This window comes from Patiria miniata, unplaced genomic scaffold (assembly GCF_015706575.1).
Source record: "Patiria miniata isolate m_02_andy unplaced genomic scaffold, ASM1570657v1 HiC_scaffold_17, whole genome shotgun sequence".
Taxonomy (NCBI): domain Eukaryota; kingdom Metazoa; phylum Echinodermata; class Asteroidea; order Valvatida; family Asterinidae; genus Patiria; species Patiria miniata.
The window spans coordinates 12,465,383-12,486,655 of NW_024037055.1; the positions used below are offsets into that span (position 1 = coordinate 12,465,383).

Here is a 21,273-nt window from a genome sequence, read left to right on the forward strand (position 1 = left end):
AAAACTCCCAAACAATATCAGGGGAAAAAAGGGTTGAATTGTTCCTCACATTCAAAACAAACAATCTGACAGTAAAAATAATGTTTCAGTCTTGACTCAACTGATTAAAATCTCATTTGCAAATTTCCATAAGGTTTTAATAGGGTAACTGTGCCAGTAAGCAACTTGGTGAATTTGAAGCTCATCAATACTGAGGTTTGGCAAGACTACTTGGTGATATCTGGAGACAAGGTAAATGCGCGTAGTTTTTGGGTATAATAGTAGCCATTTTGGATCGTTACTATGTCCTCATAATTATTCGGTCACTTATATGCTTGAGAAAATGTTATTTAAGTAAGGGTGAGTAAGTAGAATCACCAAAACAAACTTTTCAAAAAATTTAAAAATAAAGCATATACCCAAATATGGGATTAAATATATTTCGCAGCAGGAATTAACTATTTATGCAAATTAGGTATATTTGAGTCAATATTAAGGGTGGCATCCACCTACATTTTCTTCTCCATCCTTTGACTGATTGATCTGACATGGTTGCCTGCTATTACCACAAAGCGGAATATTCCACTTTGGCTGGTCCACTACTACATGTATGTCCCACACACTACAGCAAATGTGAGTGGCCATACAGTGTTATCTACTGTGCTTTCTTAGTGTCCATAACTCACCTAGGAATCCTGCCTCATACAGCGAGTCTGGGATGACCGAGTTAGAATCTCGGTAGGAGATACTGGTATGACTGGGTAGATCAGTCAGGGAGGAGTAATGATGCTGCTGTTTGGGGGGCATTGCCCCGCTCCTCCCTGCCTCCATACTAGGCTGACGCTTGGGTGGCAGTAAGGCGTACAGTATCATGGTCAGGGCAAATGATATGTCCGAGGGCCGAATCTTTGGTGAATCTAATGGGAAATAAAGTCAATAGATTACACCTGCAAGAAGCTAAAATCACAATTATTTTTTTTGCTTCTGAAAAAGTCCTTGCTAAGGATGAAATATCAGGCCACTCTAATTTTTTTATTTGAAAATTTCAGGTCAATCCAGTCAGTGAGCAGTTTGCAGCAGTTTAATTCATTTTCATGATCTCACAACTACTTGTTTCAATTGCCCTTAAACAAATCCTAGATACATTGTATTCCCAAATCAACCTGTAAGAATTTCTTTAACCTCCTGTTATTTAAACAGTCACAGACAGTCAAAATTCACTTCCCCTTTACCTGCTATACTTTGAACAAAGGCTAGTCACCAGCAGTCAGATCATATGTCAAGCAAGCACTGTGACTAGTCAAACTGGGTCAACAGACAAAGCAGGCAAGTTGTGATCACAGCTATTTTATCGCTCACCCGGAGTCAAAGCATAGCTGTATCAAGTTACTTAAACAGTCCCAGCCAGTCAATCCTGCTTTATGTAGGCTGTGAATTCTGAACTGTTGAAAGCAGTCACTTATTTGATTTTGAATGATAGGACTACTTGGCACAGAATGTATGTTTGCATAGGAGGGTTAAAGTTGATAATTTTACATACAGGTTTGGAAGTTATCTTTTCGCACAATTAAACATACGAAAATTGCACCCAATACCATTTCTAATGGGTCGTTAAACTCAAGGGTTATGACAAGAGATATTCAAACATGCCAGAATTTCATTTCCTCTGAAATTTGAGATAAAACTTTTGCTTATGCACAAGAGAAAAACGTAAGTGTGCCACGTTAGGAGACCTGTCACGTTATGGGCCACACCGCCAAAGTGGACATAATTCAGACCTGCTCCCACCAAACCAAGCGTTAGCAAATTTTTTTAGGTTCTGGCTTTGTATTAAATTGATAAGAACCTCAGGAATTTGAAAAATGCCAAAACCCAAAAACCAAAATTGTCCTTTTGAAAAAATGTCAGTTGTACCTTTCCTTCCACAGCCCACTCTCAGACACAGCGGAATGACCAGATACAGCAATATGGTCTCAGTCCTCTCCGCAGAGTTGAAGACAGGCGTCCCTCCAAACACTTGCTCCAAGGTGTACAGATCCTAACAAGAAATCAAGCAGCTGGCTTCTTAGATACAGCAAAGAAAACTGACATCAATTATTTTCAAAAGGGTGTTCCACCGACCAGTAATTCTCCTTGGGTTGTGTATTTATTTCAAAATTGTGCAAAAAAAAGTAAACTAAAAACTTGAATCATTTCTTTTTACCGTTTGAACTGGTGAGAAACTGGCACGAAACTGGCACAGAGAGGCACAATTTACACAAAAATCCTAACCAATGACTTTGTGATTGACATCCACATCAAAAGAACCTTCAGCTCATCTTATCACTAAAACCACACATGGTTGGTACAAATGTATGGATTCCCAAACTTGAGATTATTCAAAAAGCGCATTAGACACAGGATACAGTGTGAGAGGTCAAAGTGGTGGGAACACATGGGTGAAGACACTGCAAAGATGGTGAAGAACTGGTCAGAATATATCTTGCGTCAGACATTTTGCTGGCAGAAATTCATACTCTCTGAACTCTGAACTCTAGCTGACCTTAATTAAGAACCATTAGATATGATGTGGATATGGGAAACCTATGGGGCATGGCAAAACTAGCTGGTTATATCACCTTTGTGTGGTTATGTAACCAAACCAACAATACAGGGTGAGTAAAAAAAAAAACGAAACCCAAATGTCGAGACCATTGTTTTAGTGAAGTTCTGCATGTAGCACTTTCAAAATCTAGGATATGAAAGCCCATTTCATAAGCTTTCGTTCAGTACAAGAATCATTCAAATCACTCATGTACTTTTCAAGTTACGGAGTTTTAAACTCAACCGCCGTTTTAAGGTTCTGTCCACAGTTCACAAAAAGTTCAGTGTTCTTTCAGCAAAATGAAAACAAATCACATAAGGATGTGTGTGAATTGTTTTCGTTTTGCTGAAAGGGCGCACACCTTTTTTTGTGATCCAGAACTTTAAAACGGCGGTTGTGTTTAAAACTCTGTAAATTGAAAAGAATATGAGTGATTTGAATGATTCCTGTACTAAAAAAAAGCTTATGAATTGGGCTTTCATGTCCTAGATTTTGAAAGTGCTACATGCAGAACTTCACTAAAACAATGGTACCATTTTTTATTGTCCTATTGCTTATATGTCTGATCTTAATAAGCAGTGACCGTGGCTTTTACTTTTGGAAAGAATTCGGAAAATTCTGCTTTCATTTTTGAGGGTTTTTCCACCCAAAATCTAGTATTATTTCACACCAGTACCTAATAAGAAAAGAATTCCAATAATTGTTTCATGTACATCATTTTACATGATTTCTCCATGAAAAAGAGTTCATTTCGGGATAATTACAGCACAATAAAACTCTTGGATCAGCATGAGGTTTTCACATTGATGTCAAAATGATTTAGCACACACTTAATTGAAAATAAACATCTTCAAACCATTTTTTCAAAGCATACACAGTACACAATAGGCCTCAATCTGTAATAATCCTAAGAGTCTAATACCAATGCTAAATCTTGTAAGAAAATCAGAAGCAAACAAAATCAATCATAGAACATGCAAGGAGGTGATTTTCAAGAAATTTTCCAAGAATAAAATACAAAGGAAAGTTAGGCAAACGGTGATATCTTGTGAGTAAAAGGCTTCCCAAGAAACTCTTAAACAGAAGAAGCCCAATGTGAGCTGATCCCATAGAATGAGGCATTGAACTTAACAAATCTTTGAATTAATCACAGTTAATGTAAAAAAATGGTGTTATTTGGTATCCCATCATAGGGCTACACGTATCTGACCTGAAAAAAATCTTAGCGTAAGGCTCATTCTATAAGGTCTGGTCACAAATAAGATTTGAAATTTCCATAAATATTGGCATCTGGAAGATCTGAAAAATTAAAAGGACAATACACTATTGATTTTTAAATTGGATTTTAAGCCATGCATAGGAATTGTGGTGAGTTGGTTCAAGTGAAAGGTCAAAAGGTGCTCAATATTTTATACAAATAAAAAAAAATAAAAAAAAATTCAGTTTCAGAGGTATCTGAAGTGTGTCAAGTATTTCATTTTTTCCTGAAAAGCCTACTAAATATACATTTTCTTAGAGTGTGGTACTTCTTTCAACGAGACTACACATGTATTTAATATCCCTTTTAAGTTTTCTTTATATTGCAGGGATTTTAAAGTATTTTGCTCAGTGATAAGGCAGACCACTTGGAGCACAAAGTTGTTGACAACAAGATATGTACCGGTAATACAATTTTTTAAATATCCAAACTTGGCCCAAATTTTTCAAATGGGCCAAAAGTAACACCAGGTAAGTCATGTGATAGCTGCAGTAGGATACCATACCTTATTTGACACAACACAAACATGCACATTGTAATAAAAGAATAACATTTGAATGTAAAGAAGGAGAAAAAACAGTGATAAACCACACTGGTAAGACAGTACCAACATACACACACACACTGGCCAATATAACTAACACCGCGAGGACAAAGGCAATAAAAAAGCTGGGGTAAAAAATGGACTTTTGGGGGTTAATCCAAAGCACATGGGTAGAAGACAAATTTCTGGAATTGGGGAGGATCAACACAAACCAACTTTCACAATAGACACACGAATGCTTAGGTCACCGATAGGTCTAACAAAAAGTGTTCTCTCTCAGTTATTATTTCTCCTGCTAGTTACATGTAAGTATAGACCCTGTGCCCAAGTATTTCCTAAACAGTGACAAAGTGAGGATCAGTTGCCCATCACCCATTTGACGAGGCTACAGATTTGGCAAAGGCAGATGAAATTTGGTCGTGCAATTACTTCAAACCATATGCTTGTAAAGGTGTGTGCGCCTATGTGGGTGGTACATCCAAAATGGGGCTCTGTGACTGGCCACAAAGCGCCATATACCAGTTATGCACGAAGTCCATAATAGTGCTTACTTCAATTGTAAACTGTGTGGTTTAGAATGTCTTCTGACACTTTCTTCTGATTAACTTTGAAAGCAAACATTTAATATATTTCCTTTTGTATTTTAATGTAAGATTTTGCTTACACGTCTTGACATCTCAGCATGCCTTGCTGTATTGTGATATTTTATCCCTACCTGGTTTACATATATTGTCAAAATTCCTATGCATCACTTAGTGAGTGTTTTTAAAGTGAACATCTGACTTAGAAAGTGACATGATCAGCAAGTTGCATACCTTACAATATTTGTGTCCTGTCAGGTACCGGACACTAAGCCCAAACATTCAGGCCGAACGAATACTGGTGACTTACATACAACTAACACACAACTCATACAACTCAACAAAGAAACTCACCACGTTGTTGGAGGTTTTTGTTTTTGGTTTGTTTTTTTAAATTGGGTTTCCATATCTTTGCAAAGTTTGGTCACCGTGTTGATATCACCTTAAAATCTTTTTGTACAGCGACTCAATTTTTCTGTTGATATTTTGATCCAAACATAGTAGTAAGCTTAAAGACGAGCCCTCCAAATTTTAATGCAAACATGCAAATACGGACATCTGTATATGTTCTACATATTCATTATTAAGTATAAACAAAGAGACGTATGTGGCTTTGTTGAGGAGACATGCTCATGGTTTGCATAATTCTCACTGATCTGTCGTTTTGACAGTATGATTTGGATACATGGACTTCATTTTGCAGACACGTGGAAACCCCTTTAAGTGGAAAAACCAATTGGAAAAGAAAGATAATTTGGAGAAACAAAAGATGAGGCTGTGGAAATGGAAAATCACGAGAGAGAGAGATAAAAAAGGAGGTGAATGCAAAAAAGAGTAAAGCAATGCAAGCAGGCAGGCAGGCAGGCAGTATGGAGCATAACTTGCCTTGGATCTCATCCAGTACTGATGCTGGAGGTACATTGGGGGGATGTATACGTACGTACGCAGCAGGCACCGTTTCAGGAAGCACGCAAAACGGGAAACGAGAGACCAACGAGAAACGAGAGTCAAAGACAAGTGATGGCAACGTTAAAATGCACATGGCAGCGTGGTGTGTGATATCTTGGGTGGCCAGCTCAGGTTCAACTGGTTAATGGCACATTGCCAGTGCTGTTAATGGTCTATGCTAAACTGTTAACGCCATGTTAATACACTGGAGGTCATCCCAATTTTCCGATAAATCTTTTACTTTTACAGCCCAAAAAACACAGCCCAAAAAAGTGGTGTATTTCATAGTTTACAATGGTTTATTAAAAGCAATTTCGTTTTCTTATTCTTCTTTTTACTTCTGTGAACACCTTTTCAGAAACTGAATGAAATGACTCCTGAATAATGTGTCATAATTAGATAGACCTCATGTCAACTTTAGGGATTTGCTTTAGAAGTTAAGAAGTTTTAAACATTTATTCAGAAAAAAACTCACAAATTTCTAATTCACTTTGAGTGAAACATGGATAAGAATAAATGACTGCCAGAAAAGAAACTTTGTTATTAACAAAGATTATTGTCGATTTTTGCATCATTGTTTTGCTAATTCTAGGTTAGAAAGCAGACAAGGTATTCTTCTACACTATACAGCCTTTAACTGCGTGAACTGGGAGATAATTGATTATTCGGCTCAGGCATTTTCATTCAATTACAAAAAAAAAATTGTATTAGCAGCCTAACATTAATTCTGGACAGACTTGCAACAAAAAATTAAATAAATGCTATTTGAAAAGAAAAAAAAATCATGAACTCAAGTTATTCTACCAAAATATCAATTGACAAATTGTGGAAAAAATTCCAAGGGAAAAAATTAATCAGAAATTTTATTAGATTTTTTTGGTAACAAATTGTCTCAGCACTGAAATGACGCACCCGTGAAAAAACAAAAAATAACAAGACGTGGCTATATAAAATGTACAGTGGCACACTTCTCAATAATCAAAGCACATGATGAAATTGTAACGCATTAAACGTACGTACGGTGCGGACAAAACGTGAAACATTTGGCCAGTATTGCTGTTTCAGCAACCATGTTCATCAAAACAACACTGGACACAATATATATATTGAACTGTGTGCTGTAGACTGAGGACATTTAAACATTGGATGCATATAACAATCCCTTGTGACTTGTCTTGTACACAACATATTTAAAAAGAGATCCAGTCCACGTAATAGCCACAGAAATGTTCCATTGACAAATGCAAAGAAATGTGATGTTTTCGACATACTACTGCTAGCAGAAGTATTGCAGAAAGCGATTCACTGTTGCTTGACTGACATACTTCTTGATCAAAATTTTTGGGTCGCTGGATGAATATATTTGGAGAACAAAGTTTCGAGGAACTAACTTTCAACATTGGATACTGAAAGAAATACGGGCGATTCCCGTAATAGCCACCAAGAGGTTGCAACAGAGAGTCCATTTTTCGCAGTGCATTGTGCATTGACAAAATTGCCATGGTGCGGGACACTTAAAATTGTTAAGTTTGTCCAGTCAGTAGTTTCGTAAGAGTATGATTCAAGTATCTTTTTTTTTTCTTTTCTTTTTATCAAGATGGTGGTGTTTTTTTGTGAGGCGGCAGAATGTTATTCCCCAATCTATCAAAAAAATTTCAAGTTGTCTACTGACATTCATTCAAATCGCAGCAAGTCAGCCATGTTTTTGTCGACCCTAAAACTCTCTGTCCGTGGCAACCTCTTGGTTGTACACTGCATTGGGAATCGCCCGTATTGCAATGTTATACACAGGAATTAAAAGAGACATTCTCTGAAAAATAAAACATTCTTTGTTTTGTTTGGTTTTGATGGAACAGTGTTAGCTGCTAAACTGATACCACAAAGCAAAAAAAATCCAAGTATTTGGACGAAATGTCAAGTTATCAGCTTCTTCTTATTATGCAAAGCTTCTTGGCAGTAGTTTACTTGTACACTACTCCATATAGGTGGTGTACTCCACTTTATAACACCTCAAGTTTCAGAAAACCAAAGTCTGCTTAAATACTCAATCTAAATGAATTATAAGGCCATTATTCCACAGAAATCTCACTTCCCTACTTTTCTTCTTTTTTGGGGGGGGGGGGTCTGTGTTATTGCGTTTCCTCAAAAACACCTTTGTTCCACGATTTTTATATTATTTCTTTAAAATATGTGTAGTTAATCATATCAAAGGTTACAAATATCAATAACTCTGAAAATAAAAAAAAATAAAAAAAATCAACCCCCATTCAGTTTTTCCACTACGGCTTGTGCGCTCAGCTATGTCTCATTTTGCTAGAACACCTCACACTGTTCGGCTCTAGTAAGCACAACTCGTCTGCTAACTGTTAACCAGTTCACGACGGGATTATTTTGACAAGAACGGAACAAGACGTGGTATTACTTTTCACTCGACCTCAATCCAGGCAGGTTGAAGCCATCACCCTCAGGCAGCACACTTATATTTCCAGCCTCGCTTGCTGCGAGCAGGTCGCTGACAGATATTTCCGGCCTCACTCCCTGCGTGTTTATCAGTCATCCGTTCCGAATACCGCAAAACCTTTGCGTGTACACATGTCATCCGGCGCGAACTGGTTAAGCAGCACCATGAAAGTGGGCCCTGAAAATTGCACTGCTTATCAAAGTGTCTTTGATACATTATCTACAGACTACCTGTAGCCATTCATTTTTGTCTTCCATCTCATCACAGAAAAAAACACCTCCACTAACCTTCATGCAATGCATCTGCATTGCCACCGCTCTGACCACGGCTGAGCAGAAGACCGGTGGTGGGGTGAAGCGCATACCCCCTGATGGAGAGGACATCGTCAGCAGGGACAGACCATCCCCACCCCCAGGGGCTGAGCCATCACACAGGAGCAATGCTAGACAGATGTTCAGCAGAGACTACATGTCGGGACAATCAAGGACATTAAATCAGATCTGAATAATATGCGTGCATTATAAACAAAGAAGCCTTGGTTATGGGATGTATGCATGCTAATGTTGTACAAACCCGACCTGAAACGACTTTGGGTCGGGTCAGGTCGGTTTCTCCATCATTTCAGTCGGTTCGGGTCGGATCGGTTAGGCCATCTTGTGAAAAACCCGAAATAAACAGAAGTAAACCGAAATTAACTGAAAAATTTGAAAGTTCAAGCCGCGCAATATTTTTGTAGAGTTACTGTGCCCGGTATGACCAATGTCAAACCACCATGCAAATGAGCATGAGATTTGCGGTCTATCACGCACAGTCTATAACGTGTAGGTCCATCAATAAGTCACGTTCTGATTCTTTACCGTACTGTACGGCATGTTTCTGTTACAGAGAGATGACGATTTTCACTTGACGTTGGCAAATTGAGGTGCAAAAAGCGGACACAGTTGCCCAAACCAGATATTCATTTTTTTTCAGGTCGGTTCGGTTTCAGGTCAGTTCAGGTCGGCTTTGCTTGAATTTTTGTAGGGTCGGGTAGGATTAGGGGGGGTTCAGATCAGTTTCGGTTCGGATTGGTTTACATCTTTAAAGTTCCCGGTCAGTTTAGACTTGACAACCCGACCCAATGCACAACATTAATGCATGCACACAAGCCAAAAGTCCTTGTAGGCTACAAACAGTTCAACAGTTCTGGTAGACGGAAAAGGAGGCCATCTAGAACGACCCGCGTCACACCCTATTGTTAGAATTCCCATTGGCTTTGTATGTGTAACCTTACAAAGCCAGTGAGAATTCATTCAAGTAAGGTATGAAGCACGTTGTTCTAGTGACCTCCTTTTCCATCTACATGTACCTACGTCCAGAGCAATACAAAAATTAGGCAAACATTGAGAGCACTTTAGTTTGTAGAAAAAGTTCTCGTACCAAGATATTTCTTTTGGCTCTACTTACCGTTAACAAAAAAAATCTCTGCTGACTATAGCAAAACAATTTACAGTTAGCATATTTTGGCTTCTGCGCATGCGTACATCCCATGATTTTTCTGATAGTGCCGTAGCTCAGAATGGTGATCGTAAGCGCAGAATTCAATGGTTAGCAGAGCCATGAAATTGAGCCAAAATGGATCGAGGGTCTGGTACCTTGAGATGCGGTAGATGACTAATGATACTCTGCCTAGTCAGGGTCACATAGATTCCTTTCAGAAAGTTAGCTGCAGACTCCCAATCCATGTGACGCTGTCACCAAAATGGAAAAAAGGTTTGGTTGAATCATTGAACAATAGTAATTAGGCTTGACTGACTTGATAGGAGTTAAGGTTGTAAGGTTGAGCTGGATTTGGTTGGGTTGGGTTGGATTGGACAGACCTGGTTATATTGATAGTTACATCAGGATACATTAATCTGTAAACAACAATATCTGCATGGGACATATAAGGTTTTATCAAATTTTCAAATGAACCACAAAGGGAAACTGAGTAGGTGCATTATAACATTTTTTTTAGAATTGAACAAAGAAATTGACTGCAGCGAGATCTGAACCTGCAACCTCCAGATTCCAGTTCCAGTGCTCTACCAACTGAGCTATACAGCCCTATAATGGCGCTTTCCCAATTTGTCAGTGTCTTTTTTCAAGGGGCACTAGAGAGAAGCCATATACCTGAATATTTATGCCACGTAGCCAGGGATCATGCCAAAAGTCCCGACGCTAGCAACATTAGCAGCATTGCTAATTAGCAAAGCTGCAAACCTGGGTTAGCAGCATTGCTAATGACAGATTTGATTCCAGTTTCTGAGCTGGTCTACTCACCATGAGTGTTGGTTTCTTGTGGATCTTATTGAAGAGTTTATCCAGTCTCTTCAGGATGAGTATGAGTGCTGGCCGGAGGTCTTGGCTAGTCCAGTCAGTCTGTGGGATCATCTGAGTGATGTACATCTGCAGTCCCTTACAGCCCATGGTGATGGGGTCATGAGGGGCTACCTTCAGCAGAGTGTGAGCCACTTCAGCCAGCCTCTGCGAGGATGGAATCAAGTCCAGAAAAAAAAACGCCGTGAGGTTTTGACCAATCACAGTCATGATTAATATGTGACAAAAGTCCAACATGCAGTGTGGCAGTCAATTAAAGAAGCGCCTATGTTGTTGGCAATGTGTACAGTGCATGGGGCCTATAAATGAATTAGACAATTGAGAACAAACGATGCTGAAGGCAATGATGTTCTTTTTATTAACAAATATTGATTTACACATTTTGTGTGTGATTTATGGGCAGTTGATTTAAATCTAGCACTCAATTCTCTTGATTTATGCAATTTCTGTAAACGTAATGCAAGACAATGAATCCTTAACGTATTAAGGATATAACAGTTAACTGTTGGACCTTAAATGAAGGATTATTTGACGCTGCACTGTGGGACAGTTTGTGCCGCACAAATCTCAATTCACTATCTCACAAATGCACATGGCCTTTACTTTGTGAAAAAAATCAATCAAAAAGAATCCGAGGAAATGGCCACATTTTGGTAAAGATAATCGTGCTAATAGACTGTTCCATTCAGGCATGCAACTGGCAATTTAGAAAAAACAAGGAAACTCCAAACCACACAAGACACTGTACAGCATTTTTCAATTTGAAATGGCATTCATGAGAAGTAAAAACGAAGAGATCAGTGGATCCGAGGAAAAGTTGCATGCCTGTCCATTAAGCCACACCCTAAAGCGTTTTGACCAATCGTAGCCTTAATTCACATCTGACATGCTTGGACAAAAGTCTGACATGCTTGCACTTCCATATGATGCCCATGTTTGGAACATTCAGGGTGCCATTGGAGAAGTGCACGTTGTTTCCCATGTGTCCAGAGGGTGGGGCTTATACGTCAGCCTATCAACTTACCAAGTGGCAGCGTTGGTCTAGTAGCTCTAATGATGATGAGGAGCTGTGTTGTCTGGATTCATTGTGTGGTCGTAGTTCCTTCAATCTAGCCAGGCTATGGCAGTAGTAACCAGCAGCTATGTTCAGCAGCATATCCCGCGGCTTGCAAAACTCATTCATGGGTTCTGCATCCTCAGAATCATCCTCATACCGACGCCGGACCCGGTAATCATTGTATCTGAGACCAAAAAGAATATAATTAGTAACTTATCATCTTTCAATTGTAAAAATTGCCAAGGGCCCTCTAAAAGCCAGTTCAAATGAGAAGCACAGTTGAGGTCTTGAAACATTCGCTGCGAGTATTGCAGAGTTGAAATGTGTTCAACTTTGCATATTCGGGAATTCATATTCACCACACATTCGCATTAACGTTCACTTTTGTGTCGAGTGTTAATTGGCCTTAAGGTGTTTTGAGCATTAATGGTTTGTCCTGATATGTCCAAGCCTACTGTCGGTACATACCATCGGTCGCACCATGAAGTGACGTATCGTTTGCACAAAATCAACTCTGTGGTGCAGCCAACGATGCGTAGCACACAGTGAGTCTCATATGCAGTCACAAGACCACACAACCTAATGATCTATCCGGTGCACTAAACATAACCGTATTTATGGAAAATCTCTCTACAGACTAATTCTGCGAACTAACTTAGAAGCTATTTTGAGGTGGAACTATGTTAGTTTGCATACCGCACACGTTCTTAAAGTCAAGATGCGTGAGCATTTTGGTAACCCTATTGATTGAATGAGCCCAGAGTGCATGCATACTATCAGAGCGCAAATTGCGCAAGTCTGGGCGAGACAGGGATTTTTTTAAACTTGCTACTGACCTGAATTGGAAATCTTCCCTCATGTCTTCTTCTCCGAGGTCAGCCCCGGCAGCATTCATGGCTGACTTACGGGAAGCCTTGTGCACCGAGCTCTGCTGGGAATTATTGGAGCTCTTGAAGCTTGTTGTGGCATTGACGTTCTCTATCTTACGGCTGGGACCACTTGTGCTACTACAGACATCAAAAGAATCAAAAACAGAATAATCATGATAGTACTAGAGACATCTTTTGGGCAAAATAAAGTCTTTGTCCTTGTTCTGTCACGCCACTTGAAAATCATGTATCCAAAATGAAGCACATTCCTCGGGTAAACAGGTTATTATGTATCCTCATTTCTGTGCACAGTCAGTTGGCAATCAGTCTTTTTACCGTGGAACTAGTAAAATATCAATGGCTATCAACTGTACTTCACTCTTTCATGTAGGGCTAATAATCATCCCAATAAGCCATTTGCGAGTTAAATTTGAATAAAATCTGGAATGCTGACTTAATCCAATGCTTTGCACATTTTAACTTTGCACTCTCCCGACCAAAGAGACTGTTAAATGTATCACGTGATTCGGGGCAAGCCTTATGCTAGCAACCCCCAGCTCCGGCATGGTCTGGTGTCTTTGTGCCATTCTCACCCATTGTGAACAACGTAACTATGCAAGAGCTAGCCCCGAATCATGTTATTAGCAACAGTGTCTTTGGTCTGGAGAATTCACAGTTAAAATGTGCCAAGCATTCTGAGCAAGTCAGTGTACCAGATGTTTTTCAAATGTAAATCCCAAAGGTTAAAGGTTACTCGCAAATGGCTTATTGCTTTATACCACAGCACTGTATAATAGAAAGGACATGAAATGGCGCTGAATGTGTGCGGTCCCAGGTCTGCGGATTTTGCTGAAATTCATGGTCATACTAAGCAGAGGCAGGTTGAATATGATGTGAAAATAAGGCAAAATTGAGAACAAGGCGTGAGAAAATAATAATTCCAAGAGATTTAAGACTGACCGTGCCAATGTTTCAGCGCCTATAATGAGTGACTTGATACAGACTCCCATGCTATTGATGACAGCGGTCTCTGACTTGGCAGCGCTGGGATTGTCTCTCTTCTTGGTCTGTTCCTTGACATGTTCCAGGTAGAGAGGCACAAGGTCTGCCAGAACACTCTTTGTCAAGATGGAAAAAGGGAAAAGACATTGATATCAGTCTGAGTAGTCATGGCTTGAATAGATCCTACATGGGCTATTCAATGGTTCAAGTGACATTGGACTCAAGTTCAAATTATATGCCACTGGTTATTTCAATGCCAGTATGGAGCTGTTCAGGGGAAAAGATCTCACGTGAAGATTCCAGTTGAATTTTAAATCAGTTAAGCTGGAAATTGGTGACTGGTTTTGAGTTGGTTTAACTCAGCTTGTACCAGTTCAAAACCAGTTAAACCAGTAAAACACTAGTTCAAAACAAGTGGCCAATGTGATTGCTCAGCAATTGATGTGATTAGTAGAAATGCTGCTGAGAACCAGTCACAAGCAAGATACATGTATGTCAATGACATTTTGGCTGGTATACTATTGCACTAAGCAAACATTTGTCTGTGCTGAGCAAATTCCTGTGCTTGACTTATCTGCTACCCGTTAACATTCTGCAGTTATGATCACCATTCTATGGCTATATCTCTTGCACCGAAGTTCTGAGCAAACTCTTCAGGAACAAAGTTCTTAGAAGTACACAAGCACACAGGCAAAAATATCTTGTTAACCTATGAAAAGCATTTACAGTAAGATTATTCACCTATGCCTGGCAGAGGTATGAAATTATGCCCTTTTGAAGCTATCGTTATCATTTTCATGTTCCTAATCACTACTGTTGAAGTTAATGAGGGTGTGAACCAATGATCCCTTTGGTGTACAGACTGCCTAAGACACATTATAATCTGTGCATGTAATCAAAATAATCTGTGCATCAAAGGAAAAGCTTTTTCATGTGTGTGCTTATCTAGAATTTTTGAAATATGAAACTTGTGAACTGGTGATAAATTAAAGAATAACTGGGAGTAAGAATGAGTCATCTTACCAGCATCTGTGCACTGCGGATAGACTCAGGAGCATATGCCACTACTATGGCACACAGGCGTATTGCCTCTGCAATACTGAAGGTTGCCAAGTGATCATTACTGTAGCAGAAATCCTGTAAGATCAAACAGGAAACATTACCAATCAGTGAAAACAAATTTTCACAAAGGAACTCATATAAAAAGGGTGCGCAAAAAACAAAAAACCTCTATATCCGAGTGGATTCAACTCGGTCATCATTTGCTACGTTTTTCAAAATTTCCCATCATAAAGTCCGCATCTTTGACTTGGTGAGTCAGGTTGGCATAGTGGTACTTTCCTTAGGTTGGCATAGCAGTACTTTTTTTGCCTTCCACCTCTGTAACCAATCACCCCTGCGCCAATGTGAATATGGTTTTCAGTCCCTGCCTGATTCCATGGGTTTTCCCTAGCATATCAATCTCCTCCCATCTCCAAAACTGTAATTGCTTCTCACTGTCTCCTCTCTACATGTTTTTTTCATGCTTGCGAGCTACAGTGCCTAGGGCATTTTTGAGGAATCCTTGGTTTCATTACCAGAAATAAAATAATAATAACAAAATAATCTTTTCTGCAGGCAGGGTACGTGAAAAAGGTTAAAGTGGACTAATGCAATTATCCTGTAGGGCAGTATCCCAATCCTGTAGATTTTGTCTTGTGTGAAATGGTTTAGTCTCCCTTAAGAATGCACACGTGTAAAGAAAGCTTGACTTCATTACATCTGACATAATTATATAGGTTTGGTTTTCACAGCCAAAATAGGTTCAATAAACTTCTCCAGCATCTTTCCTTAAAAAAATTACAACACCTTGTACACATTGGCTTTACAGAGTTGCACTGAACTAAACTATGCCCAACACTGAAATGAGTTCCACACTGCAAAACAGGAGCAACTGCAAGAGCAAGATGTCAATAGATCAGCTGTTGCACTCATTCAGTATGTCATCTTGAATTCAGATGTTGCTCTAAAGTCTGCCGCACACCTTTCCGATTTTGCCGGTTCACCAGATCATAGGCACATTGCACAGAGGTGTACGCTGAAAATTCGGTCCGATGTGACTAAACAGGGCGATAGGATGAATTCAAAAATGTTTGATTTTGTCGCATCTGATTTCACCAGACCCGATTTCACTGGACGCAATATTTATGTTAACCAATCAGATTCACGAAGTCACATGGCTGTCATCATGTGACTGGTCATCATGTGACTGGTCATCATGTGACTGATCATCATGTGACCGATTAAAGGACGGAATCGTGCATGTGCGCGGATAACGTTTTAGTCTAACGCAGCTGTGAAAAAAAAGGACTGGTGATGGGATGATCCGGGAACCGTTAAAATCGGAAGGTGTGCGCCGGTCAATAGAAAATTAAAGGCATATAAGAACATTTGCATTCATACCAAAAGTAGCCTACCAAATTATTATCAATCAGCTTACTTGGATTAAAGATCTTACTGGTACTAAACATCGTGTGAAATTATTCCGTCTGGCTTGCTGTCATTTATAATGAATCAAGAAACGAGGGCGATTTCCAATGATCAATCAACGGACTGATTTTTGGAAACAAAGAGTGCTATTGATGAAATCGTATTTCATGATCAAGAGCTTGTTCATGATTTTTTCACTGTTTTCTTAAAACGTGTCATATCCACTGAGCTGAAACTTCAACCATAGGTTTTGAACACTCTTCTTTGGGTTTTGAGTGATGTTATTATCGGAAACAAACAAAATGCATGAAACGCAGCTGATTCTTGTTATATGCCTTTAAGCCATACAGTGTATTTGGCTCAACTAGAGTGCTAGCCTGAACCAGAGGTCAATGACTAATTGTCAAGAATATACTCTCTAATTTCCAAAGACTGAAACCAGAGATTAGAGGATTTAGAAAATCATTCTTATTTTAGACTAAAATACTGAAAAAAAAGAGTCCATCCAGTGGAAACTTCAGTGAAAACTCGATCTGTTAGATTGAATGAATTTCACTCTATAATGTCTGGTCCCTCGTTTCAGTCGGTGGGAGTGCATTTTCAATCTTTGGAAATGAGACAGTAGCATACCAGCGTCTTCATTGGTTTTTCACCGGTAACCAACTCCAGTATGTCCAGGGAATCCTTGCTGTCTTTCTCCATGGAAAGCAGGAGACGGAACAGGCATCGGGGAGAAATCTAACAACAGAAAAGCAAAAAAGGGGTCACCGCAAATTCTTTCAAGGATGGAGGAGAAACTGAGGGGAAAAAGTAAAACTGGAATATTGACAGAGACTTTTACTTTAACATTAAAAGAGGTAAGCATGAAGTATCTGTGTGCTCGGTGTTGTTACTGATGGGGTAGCTGTACGCATGGCCTACTCACAAAGAGATGGCAGTATTGCACGAATGTGGAACATGACCCCATAGCAAGCACCATAATGGTTTGCACTCCCTTAAAATGTAGTATTATTGTGTGTAGTGTTGAAGTTAAATCCTTTCCAATTACATAGTAGGAAACAGTAAAGCAGCAAGGTTACTGAGTACTCAGAATATAGTTTTCAGGTTCCACCAACTTCAACCAAAACAAACATGTCAGATGCACAGAAGGCATCCACTACAAAAAGGTGTGATAACAAGGGAATCAATGGTCACAATTAGATATCATGTCCGCACTGGACAGTAAAGTTTCATTCTTTTTCTTTTAGACAGTCCCTGCCTACATGCCAACCTATAGTCGACCAGCAACGGCATACAAACTTGCCTTCTGTGGGTTGATCTCTTCTTCTCCTTGTAGCAACGGGGCTGCACTCCCAAACAACTGACGAAGAAAGACATGGCAATTTTTACTTCTTGTATCTTTTACTATCAATTTAAAACAATTAAATAAAAACCAAAAATCATATTTTTAAAGTGCACATGAAATCAAAGTGTGACTTCATTAGTACAGAGGCTTATTCATGTTTTAAGGCCTGGTTTATACTTCATATGAATGTGAACGCAAAGCAACTTTGACATCATGAAACATTCACTACCACATTCCGCAGCTGGGTTCACTTTTTTGAGTATGAGCTGGCCTTTAGCCATCAAAATAAAAATGTTTGAAAATAAATTTTATAAAAGTATTACCTGAAGGACAAATGGCTTCATGTGGAGTACGTAGAACTGCCGACAGACGTACTGGATCATTAAAGGAAAGAAATTGTATTCTTTATTAACATGATAAGAAAAAAGAAAAAAGCTAGAAGATATTATACAGCACATACAATGTTGTGACAGAAAAAATGTGCCTTTCAATGGTGAAAATGGAACATGCGCTAAACATTTCTCAGAAATTTCGCTTCAGAAATTTAAAACATAAAAAGTCGGAAATATTCTGCTAACATCTGAAATGAAGGGAAATTGAAAAGAAATTAGGGACGGGGCAGTAAAACAACTCAAACCATGCAAGAGTTTGTATTCTTAACTCTGTATAGACTGCAGATAGGTCCATAGATCTTGGTTAAAAGATTACAAACACGAGTGAAGAATAGACTTGATCTGAACTGTAAAGCGAGGGAAGTAAATTGAAGTTTGTAAAAGAAATGACTTACATGCATGAACTACACGTTAACAACTGCAGGGATAATGGGTTGTCACCAACTACATGCACACCAAGAAAACCCAAGGCTTCATCGTGCAACACTGAAAACTAAGACATGGTACAACTATCACAGTGACTAAATCAGGATCATGAAATGAAATGTTCAAATTCCTCTTAAAGATGATCACAGTTCAGGGGAAAAAATGTAGCAAAATACAGCGAGCGATTGATTCATTTTTTTTCAGAATATGATATTGGACAGATCTAATAAGCAATGACTGTGAATTTAAATTAATTCACACTATCAACTAAAAGAACGATTAAACGAAATGACATTTTTAGTGTCTGGCATTCCCCAAATCTTATAAATGCGTAAATTTGATCCTTCCTTATGAAAAGAAAAGAAAAATAATTTTGAGTCCAAGACAAAATATAAAGAATTAATACACAGCACATTTTACTTTTCATTATTTGTGTCAATTGAAATGGGCAAAATAGAGTTTGAATATATGAAGAGAACTACATCGCACAACACAATACAATACCTCGATGGCTCGGCAGACAAGAGGATTGGAGTTGTGGTAATTATAGACTCGTAGGATGGTAGGCATGATGTACTGAAACCTGTAAGACAAGGATAGACATTGCAAGCAACTCCACACAACCGGGTCCACTAATCAAAACATCCGATTAATACCTACATGTATGCTTCTTCTCAGGATCACTTAACTTTAAGGGTTGTTCACTTCACAACTATTTCCGAAGTTTATACTTCAATCACTCATTGACATCATTGTGGACTGCTGTGGCCTCGTGGTCTGGAGCATTGAATTTGTGGTCTGCGGGTAATTTCACGGGTTGTGGGTTCAAGTCCAGCATGCGGCTGCAGTGCGTGTGCCCTTGGGCAAGGCACTTTGTCACGCATTGCTTCTCTCCACCAAAGAGTTAATGGGCACTTGTGAGGGCAGAGATAGTTATTGTGATTGATTCTAGCAGCATCGAGCAACAGGCAGCATCGAGCCGTATACTCCCCAGGGAGCTGAGATGGTATATGGAATGTTTCATGGGCCCGATGAGCAGGGGTAATAATAAGCGCCTTGAATCCTTTGTCTCTATTTGTATCCTTTGGCAATTTGGCGCAAGTCCAGTTATTTATTATTACCTGGGAGTCAGGTTGATGTAACGGTTCTTTCCTAACCTTCCTGTGGCCTGGCTTCAAATCCCACCCAGCCCACGATGTGATTTGTGTGGTTTTCAGTCCCTGCCTGAGCCTGTGGATTTTTCTGGAATACATTTCCAAGGTTTTCCTGCCTAGTTTAAAACGCAACATTTATTTCATGTCTCCTCCATGTAGGTTTCTCCAAACGTCCGAAACTACAGTGCTTGCATGTGCACTTTCGAAGAACCCTTGGTTTCTTAACATCAGAAAGAATTAAATAAAACAAAAAGCATCTGTTTTTAATAGACCAGTACCAGATTTCACGAAACTTACGATGCATCACAGTGATGCGACACGTCGTATCCCTAAGATGCAACGCAGCTGCGATGAGTCCTGCGATTCATTCCACAAAACGCGTCGTACGTGCGATGCGTTATATGTGTATTTATAGCACATAACCATTGATCTCCATAAGTAAGACAGTTACTTATATGTATTTATTCAGCGTACAGTAAAAAGTCGTCTCATATTCAACAAGGAGTCGTCGGATCTCCTCTAAAAAAGTGTTTAAAACGTAAACCAAAATGGCGGACGTGCGATGCCATACAAGGAGAACAAGCTCGCGGTGGATTGTTAGCTGCTTTGAAATTCCAACTGCAATATTCGAGGCTAATCCATAATTTCTTCAATGCATTTTCCATTTACAACTATACACACATTGTCTCAGTATTATAGTCTCATTTATGTCATATTTATGACAAAACACTGGCTAAGAAAAGAACCCTTCTTATTTTGCAATGACCACAAGTCACGTTGTATCTTGCGATGTGTTTTACGACGACGTCGCGATCATGCGCGCACGTCAATCACCATATAAGGAGATTGTTTACTACTACTTGCGAGAGGATATTCCATACCATAGCTAGAGGGATGTTTAAAAAAAACAATGAAGTAAAACTGTTCAACAAAATCGTTGGAAATGTATAAGTTTTGACTTGTGTCGACATTTTGACTCAAAAAGTATTTGTGAATGGGAAAACAAGTACATTTAAGACCGTATCAGGGGAATGCGCGCTGATAATGGCTCGAGCCGAACTGACCAAGCACTAATTATTCCCTTATTGTCAAAGAAGCCACATGACTGTCTATGCTGTGGAATCGTCGCAATCACACGATTTCTCAGTTTTGTGACCTGAGTATTATTTTTCTGCTTGATGCCGACGGTTCCGTCATGGCACAAGCAAATAGCAGGTCGACCTGAGGCCGGCTTTACACATCGTAACTCGGGTTGCGATGTGCCCAGCTTCGTGAAATCGGGTGCAGGATCATAACGACATACAGGTGCACTTTCTTAGGGAAGCTTGTGTCTCTCCTCTCTACCTGGCTTCCATAAGAAAGCGCACCTGTAAACAAAACGTCTGTTTACCCTTTGGTAGCAAACATCTGCTTGAAGTGCCGTGAGATATTGATAAAGGATGAAAGGCACAAACGAAGCAAGGAGATATCTTGACAGTGAAGCAACAGACAACCGTTCAGTACATTCAGGAAGAGCTGAATATCCCCACTCCAGGAGAAGTCGCTGGACATGTTCAGGAAAATGGCCGCTGTGAACTGGAAGTCCAAACAAAGCAAAAAAGCAGCATGAATTCTTGTTTTGGTTTATAGACAGAGGCAGAATTAATTGAAGGACGGAATGTGCAGTGTGTACTACCACAACCAGTGCTTCTGGGCAGAGGTTGAAACGGAGATAATATATGACCTAAACACTGAGAGTGTTTATTTCCTCCATTTTTCAGCTTTTTTGCAAATTTGTGACGCTTAATGTGTTTTTATATAGTGAACATTAATTATGTCTTTATACAGTAATTGTGCTCAAAAAGCT

At 39.3% G+C, this 21,273-nt stretch overlaps 1 protein-coding gene across 6 annotated transcripts in view; it reads right to left on the reverse strand.

The window, feature by feature from the left end:
- LOC119723858 (protein unc-80 homolog) overlaps positions 1–21,273 on the reverse strand; it is a 155,163-nt gene that overhangs the window by 10,062 nt on the left and 123,828 nt on the right. For 5 of the 6 annotated variants that reach the window (XM_038194738.1, XM_038194735.1, XM_038194736.1 and 2 more), the window contains 14 exons: positions 20,818–21,002; positions 18,778–18,856; positions 17,779–17,829; positions 17,414–17,470; positions 16,741–16,848; positions 14,665–14,778; positions 13,600–13,757; positions 12,607–12,777; positions 11,738–11,954; positions 10,657–10,860; positions 9,990–10,085; positions 8,643–8,819; positions 1,894–2,017; positions 666–896 (listed from right to left, as the gene is read on the reverse strand). In XM_038194738.1, coding sequence (XP_038050666.1) covers positions 666–896; positions 1,894–2,017; positions 8,643–8,819; positions 9,990–10,085; positions 10,657–10,860; positions 11,738–11,954; positions 12,607–12,777; positions 13,600–13,757; positions 14,665–14,778; positions 16,741–16,848; positions 17,414–17,470; positions 17,779–17,829; positions 18,778–18,856; positions 20,818–21,002 — 1,972 coding nt within the window. Of the gene's footprint in view, positions 1–665; positions 897–1,893; positions 2,018–3,522; positions 5,856–8,642; positions 8,820–9,989; positions 10,086–10,656; positions 10,861–11,737; positions 11,955–12,606; positions 12,778–13,599; positions 13,758–14,664; positions 14,779–16,740; positions 16,849–17,413; positions 17,471–17,778; positions 17,830–18,777; positions 18,857–20,817; positions 21,003–21,273 lie in introns of those variants that run through there. The other variant, XM_038194739.1, reaches the window with a different exon arrangement.